General features: G+C 39.0%; 1 protein-coding gene across 13 annotated transcripts in view; it reads left to right on the forward strand.

Annotated features, from left to right (window-relative positions):
• The window catches only part of nrxn1a (neurexin 1a), a 212,578-nt gene that overhangs the window by 106,549 nt on the left and 79,770 nt on the right, over positions 1–26,259 (forward strand). For 7 of the 13 annotated variants that reach the window (XM_073866955.1, XM_073866956.1, XM_073866965.1 and 4 more), the window contains 6 exons: positions 5,518–5,721; positions 11,761–11,787; positions 22,227–22,349; positions 24,382–24,763; positions 24,848–25,038; positions 25,474–25,659. In XM_073866955.1, the coding sequence (XP_073723056.1) occupies positions 5,518–5,721; positions 11,761–11,787; positions 22,227–22,349; positions 24,382–24,763; positions 24,848–25,038; positions 25,474–25,659 (1,113 nt within the window). The remainder of the gene's footprint in view (positions 1–5,517; positions 5,722–11,760; positions 11,788–22,226; positions 22,350–24,381; positions 24,764–24,847; positions 25,039–25,473; positions 25,660–26,259) is intronic. The other 6 variants (XM_073866957.1, XM_073866966.1, XM_073866960.1 and 3 more) reach the window with 2 other exon arrangements.

A 26,259-nucleotide genomic window follows, 5' to 3' on the forward strand; every position in this document is an offset into this window, starting at 1 on the left:
GGACACATTTATATTCCTTATTATTGTCTCTACATTTACCAATGATCACCAAATACCACATGTTTCTTTATTGTAAATGTTTATAATATGACATGCACTGAAGCATTCATTTTTTTAGATTTTTAATTATAATTATTTCCATGTCAAAGAACCCAAATCCAGTCATGGACACGTTGCGGTAATGACAATTTTCCCCTCAAATGTTGAAAAAACAACAAAATTGGTTTGTATGATGTCATTTGAAATAGTACATGAAGAGATGTTTGTAACTGTATGCTTCTTATTTTGATTAACTTTTTTTATCAAAATGTTTCATGACACCTCATAAGTCTAATTTCGCGAGAATCACCCAAATGTGTTTTTGTTTGTCGTTATAAAATATGTGTATGCTTTGGGGTAAGATTATGCTTAGTAACTATTACAATTTGTAGAGGGTCCTTGGAAAAGGTTTCAGAACCCCTCTCCTAGAGGCATAGCAAGTTCTGCGAAATACATAAATGTAATAAGTGTACTGTACATTGCTTTAGATAAACGCCTGAGCTATGTGACTAGTCATTTTGACTCTTCGTTGTGGTGTTGTGGCTATGCTACAATGACAACATGACAGGAACAGAGCTATGTGCGCTCACATGAAACCAAAGAGCTTGATAATTAGGAATACTAAATGTAACATAAGAGCTTCTTTGAACTTGGATGTCAGCTCTGGAACATAAAAGTCAGTACCCATGTAAGGTTGGTAAAATACGGAATGTCAAATTCCCTTTAGGGATGTCCACTTGGCAGCCATGTTGGGCATATATTTAAGTCAGTTACTTTTAAAATCTCATGCTAAAATAAATAACATTTCTGGTAAACAATTAGACTTGACATAAACCTTTAATTCTTTAGCTTATATTGCTCCCAAACACACTTATTTCCAGGTCGATTTTGCTACTGCGCATGAGCCCATGCGTTACTGCTCATGCACATCTCCCACATAGTCTTTATCGATTGATGATTGGTTCTTTTAACTGAAAGGCGGGGCTTCTGTCTCCAGAGAGGCCATATTAAGCAGTGCATTTCCCCCTATTCATAGTAATATATGGAATATGTTACAAAAGCCACATGTTATAAATGGCAAATCGAACATTTTACTTATCATCATCGTAAATTATTTGTTGTCCTAATATTTATTGTTTCCAATCAGTTTTGTCAGATTATGCAAGATATACAGTACTGTGCAAAGTCTTAGGCCACCATCATCAGCTTTGTTGTTTTAGCAAAGTTTTAATGTCTATCCATATTTGCAGTGTGGAAAATAAGTATTTGACACATCAGCATTTTTATCACAAAATTTTCACCAGATGTAGCAATCAAGCCAAATATTGAATTAATACAAAGAAATCAGAACATTTAAAGGAACAGTATGTAAGAAATTTATATCAATTAATCATAAAATGGCCCTGATATGTCATTAGACATTAAGAAATAATTTTCATTTCAAATACTTATATCACTGACAACAGTGGTATGGCCAGGTTATTGTCATTTAAAAAGTGGAGTTGCAGCCCTCAACTGATGTTTATGTTGTCGTGTTGTGTATTGGCCACCAGGTGTTTTATTGCAGTACCAGTTTTAGCCACAAGTTTTGTGATTGCAATACCAGTTTTGGCCACAATCCTACATACTGTTCTTTAAGTATACAAGTTGAGTCATAATAAATAAAGTGAAATGACACAGGGAATAAGTATTGAACACATGAAGAGAACAAGGTGCAAAATGGCATAGAAAGCCAGGAGATCACCTAAATGCTATCAGTATTGAGAAAGAAACCCTGCCCCCTATCAGTACTAATTTATATAAGCTGCTTAAGTCCTAATTGATGGTGTATAAAGGCTAAGAAATCCCCTTACTGATAAAAATGCTGTTGTGTCAAATAATTATTTTCCCTGCTTTAGTTTTCACTCTTTTTAAAGATACAAACAGAAAATACAGGAAATAAGTACACAAACTAAAAAACTAAAAACTAGATGTCTTCTTTAGGCATTAGTCGGCAGTGATGCCACAGTTACTTTGAAAAAGTAATCTGATTACTGATTACTGATTACTCCTTTAAAAAGTAACTAAGTTACTTTACAGATTACTTGATTTTAAAAGTAACTAAGTTAGATTACAAGTTACTTTGTTAGTTACATTCCAGTAGCTGCCAACACCCCCACTGCCTCAACATTAAAAATGACAACCGGTTTTGCCAACACTCACTTTATTGGAAGTGCATTTTTAACAGTAACGTCAACAATGTATCTCCTGACATTTTAAGTTGAACTGTTGTGTTTTAAAAAACTAAAATATATATATATGAGTCTTTCTTGACTTCACTTAACATAAATAGGGGTGAGCAGGGGCCATTTTCAGAAAAACTTAATTTTAAAAGTTAATGTTTTAGACAGAGATATATTTTTGTTGTGGTCAATAACTCACAAGTGTGGTCTATCAAAACCAGCTGGAATTTTGAACAAATGTAAAACGACTTCTGAATAATTTCACTTTAAACAAGAGTAGTGAATTGTTACTTTTGACCTTGACAGCAGGGACGAAAGTAACACACAGGTGGGTCAAAAGTAACACAACAAAACATGATAGATTTTTGTGTTACACTTGTTTTTATTAAATATATATTACTATGACCTCTTTAATATGTAACTGCAAACTTATTTTGTCATTTATCTTTGTAAAAAATAATTAAATTACATTTTTATTTTAAATTTCAGTTTTATCAAATGTTTCAAAAGCAACCAACAGTACAAACTTAAATTGCTGAGACTAAAAAAAAATTCAATAGTTTGAACACTATGAAAATAAAATTAAATCAAATTAGAATAATATCAATTTTTTACCATATTATACACAGTATTAGCAGCGGGACAAAACTAACAAGTGTTACTTTTGACCCGACAGGATCTACTTACTCTATAAACTCGACTTACTTTTATTTTGAAAAACTGAGAAGTCTTCAGGATGTTATATACTAAATACCTTGTAGATTTATCAGTATTGTAACACATGAAACGAGAAACACAACGCGTTGTAAGAAAAAAAGACCGCTTTTGGAATGTACTTATCATGGTTGAAAACACAGTTCTGTATCTACACGTGGAAATCGGTGAGTAAATAACGCGATATTTGTCAACTCTTTCAGAGGTTATGTGCTAATATGCTGTCATAGTGAGATTTAGATGTTATCAGGGCTCGGAGAAAATCGCTTTGTTACTTTCGTTCTTCAACTCTCCCACACTTACTGGTTTTGCACTGAAGTCCAGCTTTTGTTGTTTGGGTAGTGGATGAACTCCTGCTCACTGCTTCGCATCACCGGGTGGGACTATGTGGGACTTGCTCTTAGTTTGACTGTCTGCGCCGTGCCGCGACTCCAAATGTTTGTTTTTTTTTTAAATTTGACGTAGTGTTTTTGTAGCTGCATCTCTCTTCTCTCTCCATTGTACGTTGTTTACGTTTGTGTCGCTTACACGTGACCTGAATTGTCCTCGTGCTGAAAACGTGACTTGTCGCACACCTGACTTCACTTCCCGAGACGCAAGAAGAAATATACAAGAAAATATATATTTTACTAAGGAAAATTTCAAAAATAGTAACGCACAGTGACTTGGATAAGTAACTTTAATCTGATTACTTGTTTGGAAATATTAACGCGTTAGATTACTCGTTACTAAAAAAAGTGGTAAAATTAGAGTAACGCGTTACTAAGTAACGCGTTACCGGCATCACTGTTAGTCGGTATTTAGTGTGACCTCTCTTGGCACGAAACACATCTTGAGCTTTTTTGAGGAGACTGAAATCATTCTATTAGAATTAGAAATTAGGATTTAATTAAATTTAGGTTTAAGAGATCCTGCAGCTGCCTGCTATTGCTCAAGTGGAAGGGGAGTTTATCCCAAATACTCGACCCTTCAGCTTATACTTTTATATTGTTTTTAACACTACATACACATTTCCTGTATTTTTTGGTTGTATTCTAATAAAGAGACTGAGAAATAATTATATATAACTATTGCAAAAACAACAAATCTAATGGTAGCATGGTGGTCTAAGACTTTTCCACAGTACTATATATTGAAATACATAATTGTTTATGTTTGGGAAACAAACCGCGTCTGCCATATTACTGCTAAAAGGTGTGGCTTGTTTCGCAAGACTTCAGACATATGTTCTTACAACATTAATACAATATCTTATCCATTAGCTACGCTCACATACACACACTCTTCAGGGGTTGAATGTACATCCCTGTGCCGATTAGTATGCATGCTACCATACTTTTGTTCCTGTCTTCGCCTTGTTTCCGTCGTCTCACTCTCTCTGTTGTGCTCTCGGGCTCGGCAACAGCATAACAGAAACAACGGAGGCTGAAACGAGACAGGCACAGAAATTACAAAGTGTGTGTGTGTGTGTGTGTGTGTGCCTGGATGTATAAAGATGAGGGCAGCCTAATTGGTGTTAGCCCAGAGCTTCATCATCTCCACAGCTCCCTTACAAGCAAGTGATGTCTCTGTACTGGTTCAATGCCAGATGTTGTCCTGTGGCTGAGGCCGGTCTTTGCGCAGAGGCAGATGTGTCCAGCCTCCATTATGCTGCTAAATTTTCTGGGCACGTACACAGTACCTAGTTCATCTTTGGAACCATTTTGTGTTTTTATAGCTATTTTTCTAACAAAACTTACGTACTCAGCACTTCTGTGCTAAAAGTTTACACCAGTATGAAATCTTTTATTTGGATGTGACCCGATGCGTAACTGTGTTGTTGCTTTAGCTCAGCTAGTAGGGAATTGCGTTTTGCAATGGTGATGGGTTTGAATTTTATCGACTGAATGCATTCATATAAATGATTATAAAGGGAGTAATCTGTTGTTGTTGTTTTCTTTAATTTAAGTCTTAGATGTTGTTGTTGTTTGAAAAAATCGTTACTCTGCCCCAGCCTCCAGTCTATGGCGTTAGCATAGATCCTATTGGTGATAAAGAGGCACATGCTTCTGTCTGGATCTCTAAGCAGCTGGTAAGATTATTCCTGTCGCTCGGAGACCTCATCTACTGTATCTCCCATTGCAAGCGAGACGACTTGAGATCCGCCCAATAAATTGAATTCTGTGATAAAATAATTGTGTTATAAATAAACAGATTAGAGAAATGGACGGCGGCCTCAGAAGCCCCTCAGCAGGAATACATTATGTGGCGTCTTCGTAAAACGCTGCTTTGCAATAAAATGAACAAATAAAACCCCGACGCCTAACGATTCTTTGTTTTATAGCATTTATCTTCTGGTTAGAATGAGCAGAGCTGATGAACAGTATTGTTATGAAATGCTGTAGAGAATCCCGCCGTCTGGCTGTAGATCTTTAGTAACCAGTTATTCATCTGTCACCATCAGCCCTGGGGTTTATGATCAGCCACAGAGCTGCTGTCAATGCCCAACATTTTCACATTTAAGTGTTTGCTAAATTTGCCCTTTCTTTCTTTTCTTTCTTAGATGCCACTATTCTTAGTTATGATGGCAGTAAGTTTATGAAGATCCAGTTGCCAGTGGTGATGCACACCGAGGCAGAGGATGTGTCGCTACGGTTCCGTTCCCAGCGTGCCTACGGTGTTCTCATGGCAACCACATCCCGTAACTCTGCTGATACTTTGAGACTGGAGCTGGATGGAGGGCGTGTCCGACTCACCGTCAATCTAGGTACATCCCCCAATTAGAGTGCTTACATGGATAGTTACCAGTACATATAGATATCAAATTTGTTTGCATAGCATGACATAATTTGTTTCTAAAGGTCACCGATATATTTAGGTTAGATTAAAAATAGTAGTGTTTGGACTTTTTACCAATACTTTTTGTGCAACTACATTTAATGAGATGACACACACATACCTGAAAAGCTATATTAGTGAGGACCTCTCTATAGATGCATTAGTTTACATGCAAATATATTTACTATATACGAGGGGTGTAACGGTTCAAATTACTCACGGTTCGGTGCGTTTCACGATTTTGGGTTCACTGTTTCGGTACCTTTTCGGTGTGTGAATGCGGACAAAAAGGCTACTGTCAAATTCAGAGAAAATAAAATGATTTATTGGGTTACAAACACCTAACACTTTGGTCACAACAGGCTTCTTTACAAAAATAAAAACCTAAACAGTTTTTAACCTCTGCCAAAATCAACATTTTCACTTGCATTATTATACTACATGTACCAACATACAGTGCACTTCAAAATGAACATAATATAGCTTAGAACACTGGGTTACTTTTTATATTATATGCCACTATCATTTCACAAGAAGATCAGTTTGTTAACATTTAAACACAGATGGCAATGTGTGCTGTTTCTGTCTCACCTGCGATCGCGTGCTATCAACAACATCCTGGTGATGACGGCGCAAGCGACCCGTCTTATTAGATGTATTGCCTTAAGCATACAGCACTCACGAATTTTACAGTTTTGTCCATGTTTTCTTGAGCATCGCTGCTGCAGTAGACTTAAATAAAGCTGGCGGTGCCTCTATTAGCGGCTTTTCTCTTTCGTTTGCTGTGTTAAACGGTTCGCAACACACACACACGCACCAACACATGAGGAGGAACTGTGAGGTAGCAACAGATTTGCATACTACGAGTTGATTGGACAGGTACTCTCACATAAACGCACCAAGAGCTTATTCAGAACCATACATAGAGACAGAGCGCAGTTTTGCTAATTTGAAAACCACGCCCACCGGTGGGGAAAACAATCCAACCGTCTCCATTGACTTTGTATTGCGAGAGGCCGCCGCCTTGTCATTTCTGGCTTATCACAAAAAAACAGAATAATGCCTAAAAGCTGCTGTGTGACAAGATGTACAGCTAATAACCAAAAATAACAGAAATAAGTTTTTATAAGCTGTCGAGCCGTAAAACCCAGCCTTTAAGGAGAAAAAAGTGGATCGCCAACTATGTTTCCCTCTAGTGGGCGCAGTTGTACTAATATTAGTACTATGAAAAGTTGCCTGTTTCCACTTTTGTGTCTTTAAACGCTTGTTTTTGGGGTCGACAGCTTATAAAAACTTATTTCAGGTTTTTTTTGGCTTGTTAGCTGTACACGCTGTCACACAGCAGCTTTTAGGCATTATTCAGTTTTTTGTTATAAGCCAGAAATGACAAGGAGGCGGCCTCTCGCAATACAAAGTCAATGGCTCTGTTCCAAATGGCGCACTTCATGTGGACTTCCAGTCTCGTGGCCTTAAATTGCGCGTGCTCTCTAGTCTACGAGTCCGTAGGGTGCCCCATCTGTCATTTTTACGCTTTGAAGTGTGCTCATCAGCGCCTCCTTTGCCCCCTTGATGCGGTCTTCAGCGAAGCCCGCACTGCACCAGGCTTCGCGCACTTTACAAACCTAGAAGTCCTTGCGAAGAGCAATCAGACCAATCAGATGACGGAAGGGAGGAGTTCACACTGACGGGCAACTTCTCTTCCTGTTTCCGGTGTGACGCTCAAGTCTGTCCCAAAATACGACTCCGGTGCACACACGTGGACTCGCATCAAAGGTCCCTAAAGTCTGCACTACATGATGTCATCAAAGTAGACTCTGAGGAGGACCACAAGTCCGGAGTGTGCCATTTGGGACAGGGCCAATGGAGACGGATGGATTGTCCCCCCCGGTAGGCGTGGTTTTCAGGTTATGATGCGTTGCACTCTGTCTCTATTATTAGTTTTATTCGTTGTTTTTTCACCAAACTATATTAGAATTGCGTGGTCAAATCAATCCCCCCCAGTAGGCGTGGTTTTAAGGTTATGACGCGTTATGCTCTGTCTCTATTAGCAGTTTTATGCGTTGTTTTTTCACCAAACTATATTCGAAATGCGTGGTCAAATCAAACACGGTGCACCGCGGTGCACGTGCATGCCGAGCCGTAGGAGAATAACGGGACAATTCGATTCTTTACTGAGAACCGTTACACCCCTAGTATATACACTACCATACCAGTTTGGATGACCTGAAACATTCAAATACTGGATGTCCTTACAAGACGTGTTTCACTATATTTAAAAAAAAATGTTAAATGGGCTCTCACAAGTATAGCCAAACCTGTACACACACCAACACACACGTTTACTTAGCTATCTAAATAGGACGTACATATTGTTTTTACATAAAGTTTATTATAATTATTTGAATTACTTAACTAAAAATATTAATTATTTAGAATTTTGACACATGAAGACACTCTCATTTTTTGGCCCTTTTGGCCCTATTGTATGGCTAAGTAAACCCACACACACATACACACACAGTCTGACAGACATCACAAATTCCTTTGCTGTGTTTGTGCATTGAAGAGAAGGATGTAGCACCTTCAAAGGCCAGAGTCTGCGGCCAAGCGCTGACTCCCAGATGAGCACGTTGTAGACCTCCCCTACCAGCGAGTGCACAGTCCCTGCCCTGATCCACACTGTACTACATCTGCATTATATATACACTCGTATATACCTCAGTCTACTCCTGCGCATTCTCCACTCGAGTGAACTTCTGACAACCCATTTTTCCTCCCAGTGCATCTCCTTTGCACATGTATTTCTTCTACCCACAAGGCACTGCACATACCTAATATTACGCAGCCTTATATGCTTCATTTATAACGCACCAGCACTGTTATTCACAAGTTCAGCTTTGGTTCACGTTAAGTATTTGTGAACATCAGCAGTTTAACTGGTTGCATTCTGTCCGCCCACATTATGTCAGGTGTTTCTCGGCTGAAATGTTGTGCAGAAATGTTCGGCACTGCCACGCTATGCCGTTTGTTTCCAATTACAGAATCAGCGTGTCAAGCAATCTGCTGTTTAACGTGTCCACTTAAATGTGGCATAAATACAAACTTCCAGCAGGATTGAAAGTAGTAGTACATACATGCACCCACCAACACAATTACCAATCATTCATGCTGGCCTGCAGGGCACTGCACTTCCTGTTAGGGTGGACACACGTTGCTCTCTGGCTGTTAGCGACCACGATTTTCGCTGCGGTTGACGACACGCGACGGGCTGCAGCCTCATGGGAAAAAAAATTGAGCTGGATTTGTGTAATGCTCTGAATTCCTCCCGGTCCTGCACTCCATCATAGCACACACTCAGGCGTGGGACAACCCTGGCTGTGCAAGAGAAATATCGATTCCCCATTCCAGAGGTGCAGTCTCAAAACAGTAGCAAAAGACTCCGAACGAGGGCTTGTGTACGTTACAGTACCAACCAGAACAAAGGCTGTTGTGTTTTGCACTGCTGTCTCAGTGGTAGTTGTTTCAGTGTGCTTTAAACAGTTTACTTTTTAAAGATTTGGAGTTTATTCTCAACAGTGTTGAGATAAATTCACATGGGAGCACAACCTCAGGAAGGAGTTTTAATAGAAACGGTTTGAATGTTAATTCAGTAGGTTTGCCAAAAAGTAAGAAAAGCACAGATAATCAAAATTATTTCTCCTGGACTGCAATGAGATTAAATGGAGATTAAATGTATTGTAAATGTAAAAGTATTTCTCCCGAGAAAAAGCCCAGAAGTCTGCATTCAAAAATTATTGAAGTCAAATATTTATCATTATATTTACCCAAATTTACATTATTTTAACTATATATTTACCATACACTCATTTTACCGCTTTATACTATTAGGGGTGGTTTCCTGGACAGGGATGATGACTAGGCCTTAGTTTAATTAGGAATTATAACTAGTTTTAACAAACATGCCTTACTAAAAAAAATCACCTGTGTGTATTTTGAGGCTAAACAAATGACACTGATGTATTTAAAGACAGTACAAGTTGTTTTCTGTTTGGACAGCTCTTACATTTATTTTAGTCTAGGACTAGTCTGGGAAACAGCCCCTTAACGTTTTTTAAACCATTTCACATTTGTTTTTATTTTTATTTCTCCTGAGCAATTTTAGAAGAAACATCTGCGACTAAATTGATGCTTAAATGAAGCACAGCCAACTCTCGAGCTATAAAAGAAAGAGCAATAAAATTTCGACTCCCTGAGCAATGAAATAATATTGAACAGTACTGTATAAGGTCCACTGTGTAGATTTTTAGCAGCGTCTAGTGGTGAGACTGTGAATTGCAACCAATGGCTCAGTCCACAGCTCACACCTCCTTTTCGAAACACTTAGGGGCAGTTTCCCGGACAGGGATTAGACTAGTCCTAGACTAAAACATTTTTAAGACCTGTTCAAACTGAAAACAACTTGCACTTACATATCTTAAAAACATCAGTGCCCTTTGTTTTGTACCGAGCCCCTAAGGTGACATTGGAGTAAAATAAATCAAAAGTTCAGTTTCATGTGCTCACGTGAAACTTTCATGTGCTCACACGAAATCTTCATGTTCAGAATTTTTTGTAAAAGTTTAGTTTCACGTGCGCACATTTTTTTTTTAATTTTTGCTCCATGTCCCCTTAGGGGCTCCGTAGTTTTGCCTCAAAATGCACACAGATAATGTTTTTAGGAAGGCATGTTTGTTAAAACTAGTTATATTTCATAATTAAAATAAGGCCTAGTCCTGGATTAAGCTAATCCCTGTCCGGGAAACTGCTCCATAGTGAAGCTACAGTAGGTGCCAGAGGACAAACATGTCATCGGCTAAGACAATGTAGAGACAAAAGCAGTTTGTCAGTTTAGGGCTACTGTTGAAACATGGCGGCACGAAATGGCGACTTCCATTAAGATAAAAACGGCTAATTTTAAGGTAATGCAAACAATACAGTTCGTTTTTAAGGTCTTTATACACCAAAGATAATATGGGTATGTATATTATATTGCATTTCAGTCAAGTGATCCTTCTAAAAATTACACAGTGCACCTTTAAGTAGCTGTAAGTTGCATGGCCATATTATTTACACTCAGTACCTTTTCATTTTGGACATTCCTATCATACGTTATTCCCCCCACACACCTTATCCATACAGGCTTTTCTTTGAAGCTTCACTGTACAAAAACCACCACAAAATCTGTTATTTCCATGTTTTTTCATGAGCATGGTGGTTGTTCTCAAACGCGTGCAGGATTTGAACCTCATGTCAAGGGCTGAGGGTTTTGGACTGATTTTATCTACAAGAGCATTCGAAATCCAGTTCTGCTCCCATAAGGCTCAAGCTTACTGTGGACAAGCTCTGGTGCTCTGCTATGACATGTCCATAAAGAAATAAATATAAGATCTTCCTTTCAAACGTATCCGTCTGGTACTAAATAGAACGTGGTTTGTTTGTCATCAATTTCAACTCACTGAAACCAAACTGGTATCGAAAATGTGCATATGAGAGCATCAGAAGCGCCAGTGGCGAGCACAGGCTGTTTTACTCGCAAGAAAATCTCTCCTTCCGCCTTCCGCTGCCATTTTTCAGAGCTAACCCAGAGAGGATATTAATCAATTACCTCTGCATATTAAGTAGCCCAGAGACTCGTATGAACCTGGGTATAATCACATTTCAATACATGCCAGATTTCCCTAATTCTAAATATATTATGAGACGGTGAACGCATGAATATTCATGAACTCCGTGGTCGCTCCACCTGGGGTTCATTATCGCCATGCAGGAGCTAAAAGCGGAGGAGAGTTACTGGTCAGTGAAGCAGCCTCTCGTCCGTCCACTTAGTTTGCGTGTCAGTCCCCAGTTTGTGGGCGATGTATTGTATTGGATGTCTGCAGTCATTACCTTGAAGGCTGAATTTACATCTTGTGTCTTCTCCCCCATCTAGACTGTATCAGGATTAACTGTACTACCAGTAAGTGACTTCTCCCCTCTCCTCTTCCTTTCTCTCTCTCTCTCTCAGTCTCTTTCTCTCTCTCGCTCTCTCTGCCTCTGAATAAAAACGCCCTGTATATGTGTACCGTTCATTTGTGTGAATGTGTGTGTGCGTTCAAGTGCGTGTGTGTTCTGAAGTGTAAAGCATTTCTGTTACGCGTGCCCTGTGTTGCGGCCGGCGGGGCTTTGAGCGGCTTTTACGACGTGTGAGCGAGCTGCCAGGTGCGGCTAGTTTTTGCCTGTGGGCTGCAGGAGCCTTCGGGCGAGCTGGCAGCCATTTTCTAGGAACGTGAGAAACGGGGCCGCCTGGAATGAGAGGAGAGGCGATGAGGTTTCTCGCTCGCAGATCACACTCCAGCTCGCGCCGTTTCCAATAACCCTCGCCCAGATCGTTTCCTCCGAGAGCCTCTGCTCAAATCCCTCCTCAGCCTGAAGCTTTCCAGCCAATGACTCAATGATGCTTTTCTGTACCTCCTCTCATCGTTGTTGTTCTCTAATGATGACTGCTGTAGGAGAGACCATGAGGAAGTGGTGGTTAATTCAGTGGGAAACAAAAAGGGTGGATGTTTTCTTCACATTAATATGACGGTTCTTGCTACAAAAATGCTGTCGTGATATATTTACCTTTATGTTGTTTCAGACCTCTATGCTCTACTTTCAATCTTTTGAAAAGTCTTCAAGTATTCAACAGCAGTTCATAAGGACCATTGCTGTTTAGATGTTTAATGTACCAAATACACACTTTAAAAGTAGTTATTTTAAAGTGTGCTATAAATCTCATATTTTCTGAAGCTGTTTTTTAAGAATAAATATATATTTAAACTTCACATTTTTTGAAAATATGCTCATTTTCCAGCTCCCCTAGAGTTAAACATTTGATTCTTACTGTTTTGGAATCCATTCAGCCGATCTCCGGGTCACGCACTACCACTTTTAGCATAGCTTAGCATAATCCATTGAATCTGATTAGACCATTAGCATCACGCTCAAAAGAGTTTTGATATTTTTCCTGTTTAAAACTTGACTCTTCTGTAGTTACATTGTGTACTAAAATTAAATTTGCGATTTTCTATAGAGGCAGATATTGCTGGGACTGTGCTCGCGTTCTGGCGTGATAAGCAGGGATTTTGCTGCCTTGACATGGCTGCGGCGGGCGCGGTGATATTACGTAGTGCCTGAAAGTGGTCCCCTGCTATTGAAAGATACTAAGGGGACTATTTTCGGCTGCTGCATAACGCCTGTTTCACGCGTGCTCCGTGTGCGGTGCGTTTGCGGTGCGTTTTGCACTACGTATGCGGTGGGATCCGTCAAGCATCCGTTGTGCTTTCACACATACTCCGTTTGCACTGCGTTGGTAACCGCTGCTTCTGTGTATCAAATGATCATGTGATTGACACTTTCTGTTGAAAAGCGCCTCATCAATAAACAATATAATAGCCTGCTGTGTTTTGTTTCACAAAACAATATACTTTAGATTTAGATATTATTTGATAGACTAGGATGTTTAAAATCTCTACTGTAGTGGTCAGGACACATTAATAGATCAAAGGTCTATTTATCTTCACATATATCATAAATATAAATTAGCATTATAACTTTTGAAGAGAAAATATAGGTGACAGGAAAGGTTACATTATAGGCTACATTTCCTACTATTTATATATTTGCATAGACGAGAGTATTTATATAACGGCAATGAACGTCTCATATGGCAAGAAATATTCTTACATAATTAAAATAACAGCATAATGACACCAATCAACAAACAAGGAAGCAGAAGTGACATGCACATTGTATTATTATTACCGGAAAAACAGCAATATTACTGAAATAAACTAATGAGGTAAATACGCCAAACACGCTGCAACTGTAACAAGTCTTAATAAGCTCAATAAAAATTACATTTAAAAAACATTATTATTTCTCAAAACGTTATATGACAAACATTATATTTAAAAGAAATGTATTCTTACAATCATTCAAGATCCACACATTATTCCATATTACTCCCGTTACTGAGCACGTTCGTCACTGCTCGCTCGTTTATAATAGCGCTGATTGACAGGTGCGCTTCCCCGTCTATCAAACAGATAATTTTAGGCTATAGTTCTCCTTAGAAAAATTAACCATAATTTTATTATAATGAAAACGTTTTTTGTCAGATTGATTATGAATAGTTTAACTAAAAATTCCATGGTTATTAAGTGAGACAATAGTAAATTTGGTTATTGTTGTTTTACAAATAAAAAACTAAAAGACTATGTTAATGACTATGTTAAACAATTAAAATAAAAATTAAATAATAGCATACTTTATGTATATGCATGTATATAAACACGGTAGAATATTTAACAAGATGTTATACATATAATTTTTCAACTTGCGGTATTTTGCTTTAATTTTTTCATACTGGGATTAAACAAATAAGATTACAGAAAAAACTACTGAAAAACTTTATTTACATCCATTTAGGGTGAAATTACTGCATTTTTGTGTAAATCCATGTTCATTCTGACCACAAAACATGCGCTATCACTTTAAATCAGCGCGTGCAGCTTGCGTGCCGTACAGCAAAAATAGACTCGCTGCCGAAACGATCCCAGCACTGCTGCACCACACCGCATCTGCAACGGACCGGACGGGCCGCATGCGTATGATGTGTGAAAGCTCTAACCTGTTAACATGGACACGTAAAAAATTTCGCACCGCAGGAGCACTGCGTGCGGAGTGTGTGTGAGACAGGCGTAATATCATTGCGCCTCCGGCAGACATGTTACGGCAGCAAATTCCTTGATTGTTACGCCAGAATAAGAGTATAGTTCCTAGCCATATAAATTGCCTAGAAAATTGCAACTATTAATTCTCCATCTGTCTTCATACACGATGTAACTACAGAAGAGTCAAGTTTTAAATAGGAAAAATATTGAAACTCTTTAGTTATTTTTTAGCACGATGCTAATGGTCTAATCAGATTCAATGGATTGTGCTAAGCTATCCTAAAAGTGGTACAGCCAGACCCGGAGATCAGCTGAATGGATTCCAAAACGGTAAAAATCAAATATTTAACTCTAGGGGAGCTGGAAAATGAGCATATTTTCAAAAAAGTAGAGTGTCCCTTTAAATATTAAGTATTTATATATGCTTGTGTGTATTTATATACATAATTATTATACACAGTACACACACACAAATATATGCAAACGATTAGTCTTGATTAATCCTAATGATTAGCCCTATAGTGTAATATGCACTACTTTTATTTTTTGCTCATTTTTGGTGTTTAACAGACATGGTCATTTGAACTTTACATTTGGTATTTCAGACAGTAGCCGCGCACAGGTCTGGAACCACATAAGGGCAAGTAAACATGACAAGATATTCAATATTGGGTGAACTTTCCCTAACAGCGGGAAGAGATGTGGCGTATTTAGCATGGTACTGAAGAAGAAGAAAAGGAGGTGAAATGAGACTCATAGATGTCTTCCATTCCCCAATCTATTTTTTCTCTCTTTTATAAATTTCAGAGCGTCAGCCTCCCCTGGCATTGATCTTCGAAAAGCCTTGGGGTAATTAATGACAGTCTCACAAGAGCTCTTTCAAAAGAGTCTTTGTTTGTTTGTGTGTGTGTGTGTGTGTTTGCTTGTTTTCTTTATGTCTCTTGGTTTGAGTGACTCATCACGGGGTGGTTATGTGTCCAAACTGCCCTTCCTCGCATTCAAAGAACGAAGGTAATGACCAGCTCTCATCATCAGACAGTAATTTGACTTTGTATCCAAATTTGGCCTTCAAAACATATTTGCTTTCCAGTGTTGCATAGTAACAACAGTGAATTCGGTTATTTGGAGCGCCTGGATGTCTCATCCAATCAGAAACCTCTAGAGATTTCAAGGATTTTACTTTCATCAAATCATCTGATGATCTGTTTATCCTTCTCTCTCATCGGGTGTTTTTTGTTTGTGCACCTTTACGGCTTTTGTGAGAAAGTTGTTGTTTTGTTTTTTCATCGCGACCCTGAGCTACGTTCATTTGACAATGAGGCAGTCAGCTGAGTTAACCTGAATACCCAAGATAACAAAGCACCTGAGCTTTCTCAAGGGGGTTTGCTACATCTTTACCTCTAGTCTCTCTGCATGGGAGGACAACACACTCTCAGAAAGACATTTTCTAAACAGGCCAGTGACAAATGTGCTTTGATTCAGTGCTTTAGGGCTTTGAACCAGGTGCAAACAAATGTCAAGCATTGAGAATTTATGGGAAGGATTTTTCAAAATTTTGGAAGATATTTTGAATCTGTAATTGCTTACCGTGACATGCTTAGTACCTGTTCGTTAATTGCATTTGCAAAAAAATTTTAGTCTTTGAACAGTTTATAGTTTCAGAAAATTTTGGACACGGTCTTTTGGAAGTTTCGCTTCATGTCCGCTTAATCCCAGCTTCATGCCATTAGGAAATACCAATTTGTTGACAGATTCCTTCAAACGCTGCATACATTTTTCAGGAAACTTGAATACAACCTGAATGTGGCAGCCACTTGCATTTTGTTTTTGGCAAAAGCTTGCATGCATTTAGAGGGTTTTGCAGTAAAAGTCAAAATTGGTAAAGACCAATAAATACCAATATCATTTCAGTTTTTTGACTAATTAACTTTTCGTTGCCAATACAGTGTAATTACTTAACCTTAACATAATAGCCTGATTAAAATGCTCATTTACAAGAAAACGTATCAGATGCACTTGGAGGGTTTTGCATCTGAACTCTTTGCGGCGGTTTCCTGGACAGGGTTTGATTAATGCAGGACTAGGCCTTAGTTATATGACATTTAAGTAGTTTTTACAAGCAAACCTTAGAAAATTCATTAAAGATGTGCATCTTGAGACAAAATAACAGCACTGATATATGTTTAGGCAGTGGTTCTCAAACTGGGGCCCTGAGATTGTGCCAGAGGGGCCCCAGTGTTATGACATTTAATAAAAATACCTTAATTTATCCTGAATTCTGTATAATTAAACATCAGAAAAATAAGGCTACTAACCAACAGCACTACATTGTATTTTAATAAGTTTTGTTTAATTTAAATTTGATGACTATATTTTATGTCATCAATTTTCTTTGGGGGGCCACGAAGGGCACAAATGGGGGCCACCTACACACAAGGGGGGCCACACACCGAAAAAGTTTAAGAACCACTGTGACAGTTTATGGGTGCAAGGTGTTTTTAAACATGCACTTTAATCTGTGACTAGGATAAGCCCTTTCCGGGAAACCACCCCTATATATAATTTTGCAATGCGCTCTTGTTTTAAAAAGACAGACAAGTACAACGAAACTACCTACAAGCACTGTGTAAATGGGCTGACAAAAATATACATACTGTGTGGACGACCTCTTCCTCATTCAGTCGTCCCCTGACAGAAGATCTCACGCAGGAACAAACTCCAGTCTGATTATTTAATAACACCTTGCTCTCAGTCTTTACAAAGACACATTTACCGTTGACAAGTGAAAGACATTTCAATGCATTCACAACATCCTTCCAGCAAATCAAGAGATTCATGTAAATTCAAAAGAGACTTATTTCTCTAAAACAACCTCATCTATAAATATGCAGCAGCGTTGCCACTTACTAAAGCAGCCGTGTTCATACTGTAAATATTCAGCGGCGATGCTCCTCTTTCATTTTGAATGCAGGTATAAACGAGGACAGGGCGAGAGAGCGTCAACCCTGCCCCTGTGCAGTTTTACACTGTTTTGTCACATTGTGGTTATATCATTTGAGAAAATATTAAAAGACTATTTACCGAGGTCACAATCCACAACCTAATTTTTGAGCAATAGAGCAGATGGTCACATAATCATGGAATCCGCTCCATGATGGTCCCAGTTTGCTGTGATGCTCAAATCTGGGCAGGACTGACTTTGTTCATGTACTATTGGGCATCAGACCGAGACCTTTTATCCCCCATCATTGGCTTTTTAAATGATTTGGTGCTTCTTAAAAAGGCCCAATTTGTCTCTAAAAGCAAGCCATCCAGAGTCCTATGTGGGTTCTAGGGGAGGCTACAGTATATTTGTAATAAAGTCTTTTTTTTAAAAAAAAACAGTAGAAACATCCATTGTTTACCAAATGAATTTGTGTTTGTACTTTTATGGGATGGCTACCTACAGTAGTTGGGGTGAGGTTAAAAAAAGTTACCAGTACATTACTCGAGAGATACACTCACAGATAGAATGATTGAAAGTTAAGCGGCAAAAAAAAACCTTCGGACGTTCACCTTAACAAACCACAGCGCCTTGCCTGTTCCGCTGTGTTTTGGCAATGGAGAAGCAAAACTGGACGATGTGAGAAACAAAAAGTTGCCGGGAGCTGTCAGGATTCACCACATCTCCCTCACAGTTGGGCATCTACCCACACAGCAAGGATCCTTGGGAGATAATTATAAACAAGTACAAATAAACAGCGAAAGTTGGTGTGTGGGACCAAAAAAGGTGCGAACAGTCTGACGAAAATCACAGGAACCAATTCCTGCACAAAGCACCTGAGACGTAAATGTTTGTGACGAGTGGTTTGTCACCCACCGACAGAAAAGGTACAAGGCCCACATCTACCGTACAGTAATAAACAAATCAGAAATGGAGAAATTTTACATTGTAGCCTCCTGCCGAGAGTTTACCATTTAACTCTACACACAGAAAGTGGCTGACTCTGCTGCTGTTTCAATTTACAAGTAGGGCTGTGCCGGTTTCAGAATTGGTGATGACGGTTATGACGCGAGTCAAATGTGACGGTTCGTCACATAACCGTCTGGGGGGGGGTTTGCTTGTTTAAATGCTCGTGGATTGACGCGAAAGTGTCATTTTACCATAAAATCATGAATGTCATGCCAAGTGTGTTTTAAACAGTAATGAAATTTAACAGAAAGCAATTAAATATTTAAAAAACACTGTTGCCAGAAGACTGCGCTGTCACTCTCTGCCCAGCATAAATGAATCCTCTATCTATCATTATCTTAATAATCTTCAGAGAAACAGATTTGTGCCATGGGCTTTTAATGTCTATTATTGTGTCTATATCTGTCATTACACGGACCAGAACAGCACGAAAACAATGTGGATTAAAAAGCGTCTTGAAGAGGTTTTGCTCATAAATGCATGTAAAATAAAGTAATGTGAACTTGAGATTGTTATACTGTTATTAACTGCGCCGTATGCGCTGCAAACGCAGCCGGTGTAAAAGCACAATGGCCACGGGCGGCAAACGTTCTCCGCATACGCGCTGCTCAGTGCTCATGCTTGCGATGTGAAACCAGCATTTGAATAAACTAAACACTGATTAGCTACTTGTTCTACGTTTATTTACAATTAACAGCAAGACAACTAGCAGTGAATGTGCTTTCAGGAGAGTTAGTAGATTAACATGGGAGGATTTGAACCGGAGCCTTTCTGCGGTTAAAACATATTATGGTCGTTCATGTTTATTTGAATAATTATTTATTGTTTATTTAAATAGAAGGAAGAGATGATTTGAAAGGTATATATATTTAATATTTTAATAACACGGTTTTGTCGGTTATAGAGTTTTAATGACGGTGTTCAACTATAACCGTCGGTCTCACGGTTATATAATAACCGTCACACCCCTATTTACAAGTCACCCGGGAAGCATTATTTGTCTCAGGACTGTTATGTGTCATTTATTAGATTTATCACACTTGCTTTTCTGTCTTTGACTGAATTGGAAATGTATAATTTGTTACATTTGTCCATCAAAAGCAGGCTGCGAACGGCAGCCATTTTGTTTTCTTTGCGCATGTGAACTTGATGGGATTCAACCTCTAAAATGCGCTTTTTCCATCCTGTTACCTTTGTTTATGCCAAGGATTATTTTGCTCAAGGCCTTTAATTGTCTGAATCCATAAAAAGACCAAAGTTTTTTTTAAGGAGCTCTTATAGAGGCATTAGATGTTTCAGTGGACTGCTATTGTGCAGGCTCATCTCTATGCTTCGGTATCCTCATTAATTATCGGTGTCAACCATAACCGCTCCTGTCAATTGTGTGTATGTGTGCGCGCGTGTGTTTATGAGTGTTATTCTCCATCTGACACGAAGAACAAGCCGTTGCCAATTAGGGACTCTGCCCCCCTCCGTCCCCCGGGGTGACAGTGTGTTCAAGTAAGAGTGTGCTGTCAAATCAGCTCATGGGTTGTTAATGTGGTCTTGAGTGTCAGTGCTATGAAGGATGTATATTTAGAAACTAGCGGGGTCACTCTGCACTCTCGGCTAAATCAGGCTATAGGTTGAGAGCGGCTTTTGGGCTGGTTAGAGGTTTGCACTTCAGGGGTCCATATTTTCACCTTAGGAGTCTGACATTTACAATCACATGGTTGAAATGGTTCGGCTGTTCGGATTTTGATGACCTTTAAATTACATTCTATAAAAACTGCTTTATGTGGCAAAATGAAATGTGAGGGATGTCGTTTTAAGGTTGCGTGTTTATGGTTATTTGTCGCGGCATGCTGTGAACGTTGTATGTCCCTGTAGGTCGAATGGTAGAGCATTGCGTTAGCAACGTAAAGGTCGTAGGTTTTACTTCCAGGGAACACACATGCTGATAAAAAATGTATTTCTTATGAGTCGCTTTAGATAAAAGTATCAAAAAAAGCCAAAATGCATAAATATAAACGTAAGATACAAAAGATGCATTATTTAATTCTTATTGGACTGTGAGATTCTTAAAAATGCTATTTTTATGAATATGCCAATTGATGAAGTATTTACTAAAATATCTTTAATTTAAGCATTTAAGAAGGATTACATATTTTCTATTCTCACCTCCTGCCACCATACTTTATAATCCCAGTGCACTCCTTTTGTCTTTATTTAAACACTATCCTCAAAATGGCTGCCTATAGCTGCTTACCATGAGTATCAGCAAGATGAACTAGATATGAACGTATCTCATCTCTCTGTTTCTGCACCTAGTGTCTGTATATGTATGTGTGTGTGTGTGTGTGTGTGTGTGTGTGTCTGGTCTGTGTTTCCTGTTAGCCCTCTCCTGTCTGTTCCAGCCAGCCTGTGCCCGCCTCTGTCTTATTTAACTCTGCCCTCTCTCGCCACCCTGGGAGATGGGAATCAAAGTGACCGGACACATGCAACCATCTGCCCCAGATCCATGGCAACGAGCTGCCCTCCCAGACAAAGCGAAAGGCTTTTTGTCTTTGCTGCTTGTGAGTTTAATGAAAGCATAGCAGACCCAGACCTTTAGGTATCTCCCCAGCTGTCCAATCGCACGCTGTCACCTTTTCACATATATTCTTTGCTGTAATGGTCAGAGGCCTTAGAAAGCTCATGTTGCATCTTGTGTATCGCCAGAGGCGCAATGGTGCTGCTGCCCCTTAGTGTTACCTCACAGCGGTTGCGTTCATTGTTAAAAAGAGATTCCTGTAGAGGGAGCTGTTGAGCAATATGCTATTTTTTTACCTTAGCTGGCTCATGGCCGGCTGATCTGGATTCATAGTAATTGAGAGAAGGGAGGGATAGAAAATCGATTGGGAGCCTGGCAGTTCTTTAATGGCAACTCTTTTTACCTGTTATCAAGTGAGATGGGCTGCAGGGGCCGCTGACAATGACACGCTGCCCTCTTAGCAGCAGTCTGACTGATTAGGGGAGACAACAATGTGTCAAAGAGAGAGAGAGAGAGAGAGAGAGTAGCTGGAAATCACAAACCCTGCGGGCTCCTCTTTGCTCCCTCTGATCATCTAGCGGAGGTTCAATTGGAGCCCGGAGGTCCGGCGGCCCCGTCAAACTCACCGCACATGTGACCGGGAGAAGGGGGGAGGCTCTACAGGCGAGAAATTGCTTTCTCGAAATAGAGCTTACTGTCTGTGGCTTTTTGGATGTGCCTCCTAAACCACTCAGGAATTGTAAGGGACGTGATATGCATATGCAGCGGAGATCGCTCAAGTTGAACAGCTGCCTGATTCACGCGAGAAAGAATTGGTGCATGGCTCCATCTGGTGGCTGAAGTAAATGTGTACTGTACATAGGCTAGCAGGATGGGTTAAGGGTAGAATTTATGCTTGGGACAGATTGTAAAATAAATTTATCAAGACTCACAATCTGCTCCTGCACTGGAGGACAGTCGGAGACTCCAAGGTCCTGAATCAATTGGCTTGGTTCATAACCTGATATGGTGACCACAAAAGTGTGTGTTTGTGATGCGTGAGAATGTGTGACAGAATACATGACTACAGCATTTTTTCACTGTCACCTTTTTTACTTAGTTTATCCTGTTTTGTTTCTTTTGATTGACCCCTACCTCTCTTTATCACTCTTCTTCCTTTCTCTTTCTTGCTCTATCTCTAACTCTCTCTCTCTCTCTCTATGGCCTCTGTGTTAACCGCTGTGTGGGAAATGTTGTAGGTAAAGGTCCAGAGACCATATTTGCGGGCCAGAACTTGAATGACAACGAATGGCACACAGTTCGCGTGGTCAGGAGAGGCAAAAGTTTGAAGCTAATGGTGGATGATCTACAGCCCTCGGAAGGTACTCGTATACTCTCATAATATCCAGCATCCACTGAAACATAGAGTAAAGCATTATATGGACAAAGCTATATTTTCCCACAATGCAATTATTTTTGGCTTCTCGCTGGTCCTGCTGGCATGTATTCAACACTTTGAAATCGACTTGGTATTTCACCTAATGCTTGTGCAAACCGAGGCCAGACCGCTAAGGGAATACATAATACTCACATAACCTTAGTGATTTTAAAGAGCGAAAACGTCCTCTTGGGAGGCTTTAAAAGGGGTTTCTTAAATATTTACAGGACTTCTCTTTCAATCTGGATCTCACACAGAATAACTGTTTTTACGTATTCTTAAAAAGCTTTCAACGTGTATGACATGAAAGATAAACTCTTGAGGTCCTTACTTGCTATTTTTGCAATGTTTAAATAAAATCTCAAATGAACTGAATTAAATAAGAGTTAAACTCTCCAAAATCTGAAAAATGCCTTCTCAAGCGGTACATAATGAGGTAAGAAGGTGCCAAGGCCGGTAAAACCTACAAAATATCTTCATGTGGTTATTTTCTGCCTTTCTGGTCTACCTCCATATCCCACAATCCTGGGCATGCAGTGTTGTAATTGCTGGGATTGGTTGAAAGACATGAATTAAACCCTAAATATCCAACATATGATTTTATTTTTATTAAGACATGGGTCATAGTCATTAAATATTTGCAAAATTATATTAAGATCATTTTAGATCTATTATAGGTCATTATGATAAGGTGCTTTCGAAGCCTCTCTGAAAGCAGGTTTCTTACCTTTCTATTAAAGGGATAGTTCACCTTAAAATGAAAGTCTGTCATTTACTCATCCTCTTGTTGTTCTTAACCTGTATGAATTTCTTTTTTTTTTGAGGAACACAAAAGAAGATATTTTGAGAAATGATGGTAAACACACAGCAGATAGTGACCATTGACTTCCATAGTAGGAAAAAATATTTTGGAAGTATTGTTATAAATGATAAAGAAAATATTTTTAGAAATTATGGTAAATATACAGCAGATAGTGACCATTGACTTCCATAGTAGGAAAAAATATTTTGGAAGTATTGTGATAAATGATGAAGAAAATATTTTAGAAATGATGGTAAATATACAGCAGATAGTGACCATTGACTTCCATAGTAGGAAAAAATATTTTGGAAGTATTGTGATAAATGATGAAGAAAATATTTTGAGAAATGATGGTAAATATACAGCAGATAGTGACCATTGACTTCCATAGTAGGAAAAAATATTTTGGAAGTATTGTGATAAATGATGAAGAGGGTAGTTTGAGAAATGATGGTAAATACACAGCAGATAGTGACCATTGACTTCCATAGTAGGAAAACAATATTTTGGAAGTATTGTGATAAATGATAAAGAAAATATTTTGAGAAATGATGGTAAATATACAGCAGATAGTGACCATTGACTTCCATAGTAGGAAAAAATATTTTGGAAGTATTGTTATAAATGATGAAGAAAATATTTTGAGAAATGATGGTAAATATACAGCAGATAGTGACCATTGACTTCCATAGTAGGAACAAATATGTTGGAAGTATTGTGATAAATGATAAAGAAAATATTTTGAGAAATGATGGTAAATACATAGCAGATAGTGACCATTGACTTCCATAGTAGGAAAAAATATTTTGGAAGTATTGTGATAAATGATGAAGAAAATATTTTGATAAATAATGATGGTAAGCACACAGTTGACGGTACCCATTAAATTCCATCATATTTTTTATTCCTACTATGGAAGTCAATGGTCACTATCTGCTGTGTGTTTACCATATTCTCTCAAAATATCTTATTTTGTGTTCATCAGAAAAAGAAATTCATACAGGTTTAGAACAACATGTGGATGAGTAAATGACGACATCATTTTAATTTTGAGATGAACTATCCATTTAAAATCTGCACCTGCCTTCAGTTTTCTACGAAGCCACTGTATCATGTCACAACTCTCTGCACTTCTTACAATAAATCTCTCCCTCTGATTATTTACCCTGGTAAGGTCAAATCACGGGGGACCACACGCAGCTGGAATTCCACAATGTGGAAACTGGCATAGTTACGGAAAAGCGTTACATGCCCGCCGTGCCCTCCAACTTCATCGGCCACCTGCAGGGCTTGTCCTTCAACGGCATGTCCTACATTGACCTGTGCAAGAACGGGGACATTGACTACTGCGAACTGAACGCCATGATCGGCTACAGGAGCATCGTGGCAGATCCGGTGACCTTCAAGTCGCGCTCTAGCTACGTGACCCTGCCCACCCTGCAGGCCTACTACTCCATGCACCTGTTTTTCCAGTTTAAAACCACCTCGCCAGATGGTCTCATCCTCTACAACCGAGGAGATGGCAATGACTTCATAGTGGTGGAGCTGGTGAAAGGGTGAGTTGATTTGAATGCACAGGGCGGGCACTGTAAATATGGTACACGTCATGAAAACATGTTTTAATGACCGTGTGTATGCAGGTATCTCCATTATGTGTCAGACCTGGGGAATGGAGCCCATCTCATTAAAGGAAACTGCAACACACCTCTGAATGACAACCACTGGCACAATGTGATGATCTCACGAGACACAAACAACCTTCACACTGTCAAAATAGACACAAAAATCACCACACAGACTACCATGGGAGCCAAGAATCTGGATCTGAAAGGTAACTGTGATATTCTCACGATGAATTGTTTGATACTGTAATATTTATATTCAAGTTAAACTAGACACAATTTGTTAAAGTGTATTAATACTTTTTGGAGTGTGCTTTTTGTGCTAGCCCTAAAATCACTTTTCACACATACTTAATTGCAATAAATAAATGAACCAGCAGATGGCAGTGGTGTACCGTGGTGTGTAGGCATTCACATGCTCTCCTGATTATTATGACCGGACATCCCATTTACAGTACACATCTCACTTGTGTCAATCCTGGGTGCACAAGCTGCGTCCTGACAGTTCACAAAAAAACTAATAAGTCCCACTGACCTAAAATTATCTATCATTAATGTACTTCTAGTTTAAACATCTGTAAACAAATCATCAATATCTGTTTGCCAGTTACACTAACCAAACAATTTTCTTTCTCCCTCCACAGGTGATCTGTATGTAGGCGGTGTGGCCAAAGAGATGTATAAGGACTTGCCTAAGCTGGTGCACTCTAAAGAAGGTTTCCAGGGCTGCTTAGCATCGGTAGATCTGAACGGCCGTTTACCAGACCTGCTGTCGGACGCGCTAGCCAACGCTGGCCAGGTGGAGAGAGGCTGTGAAGGTGAGGAAAATGGTATGATTTGCACAAAGACTTACTAGCTCGGCTTACCGTAACCCGCGCTTTATTATTGCAACCCTTGTTTCATCTCATGCACTTCTGTTGATCTTCTCTGCTTTCTGTTCTTTTCACTTTCTGCATTTCATTTTTTATGCTGGGCCATTTCTTCATTTTTTTCCTGTTGTTAAGCTTAGTTAAGTTTTTGTATAACTTTTTACATGTTGCATTGAGGGACCCCATATAAAGCACAGAAATATAAATTAGGGGGGTCCCCTGATTTTTATTAAAATTTAAATAGCCTACTACATGAATTTAAAATTCTCATGCAGGTCACCACAAGTCGATACTGTCCATTATTTGTCCCAATTTCGCAATAAAATCCAAATGAATATAAATAAATGTAAACTCTCAATGTATCTGCGTGTGGATTATTTTCACCTCGTTGATTGTAAGAATCTTTAGTTATTATCTTTAGTTATTATCTTTAGTAATCTTTAGGGTTATAAGCTTTAAAAAAAAATTCTCAAACTATTATTTCACACTAATTTGTTTCTTTGATTAAAACGTTGATTCAGTATCACATCTTACGGCGACACTATAATGACTGGAGGGGGG

The sequence above is a fragment of the Misgurnus anguillicaudatus genome, chromosome 4, assembly GCF_027580225.2.
Source record: "Misgurnus anguillicaudatus chromosome 4, ASM2758022v2, whole genome shotgun sequence".
Lineage (NCBI taxonomy): Eukaryota > Metazoa > Chordata > Actinopteri > Cypriniformes > Cobitidae > Misgurnus > Misgurnus anguillicaudatus.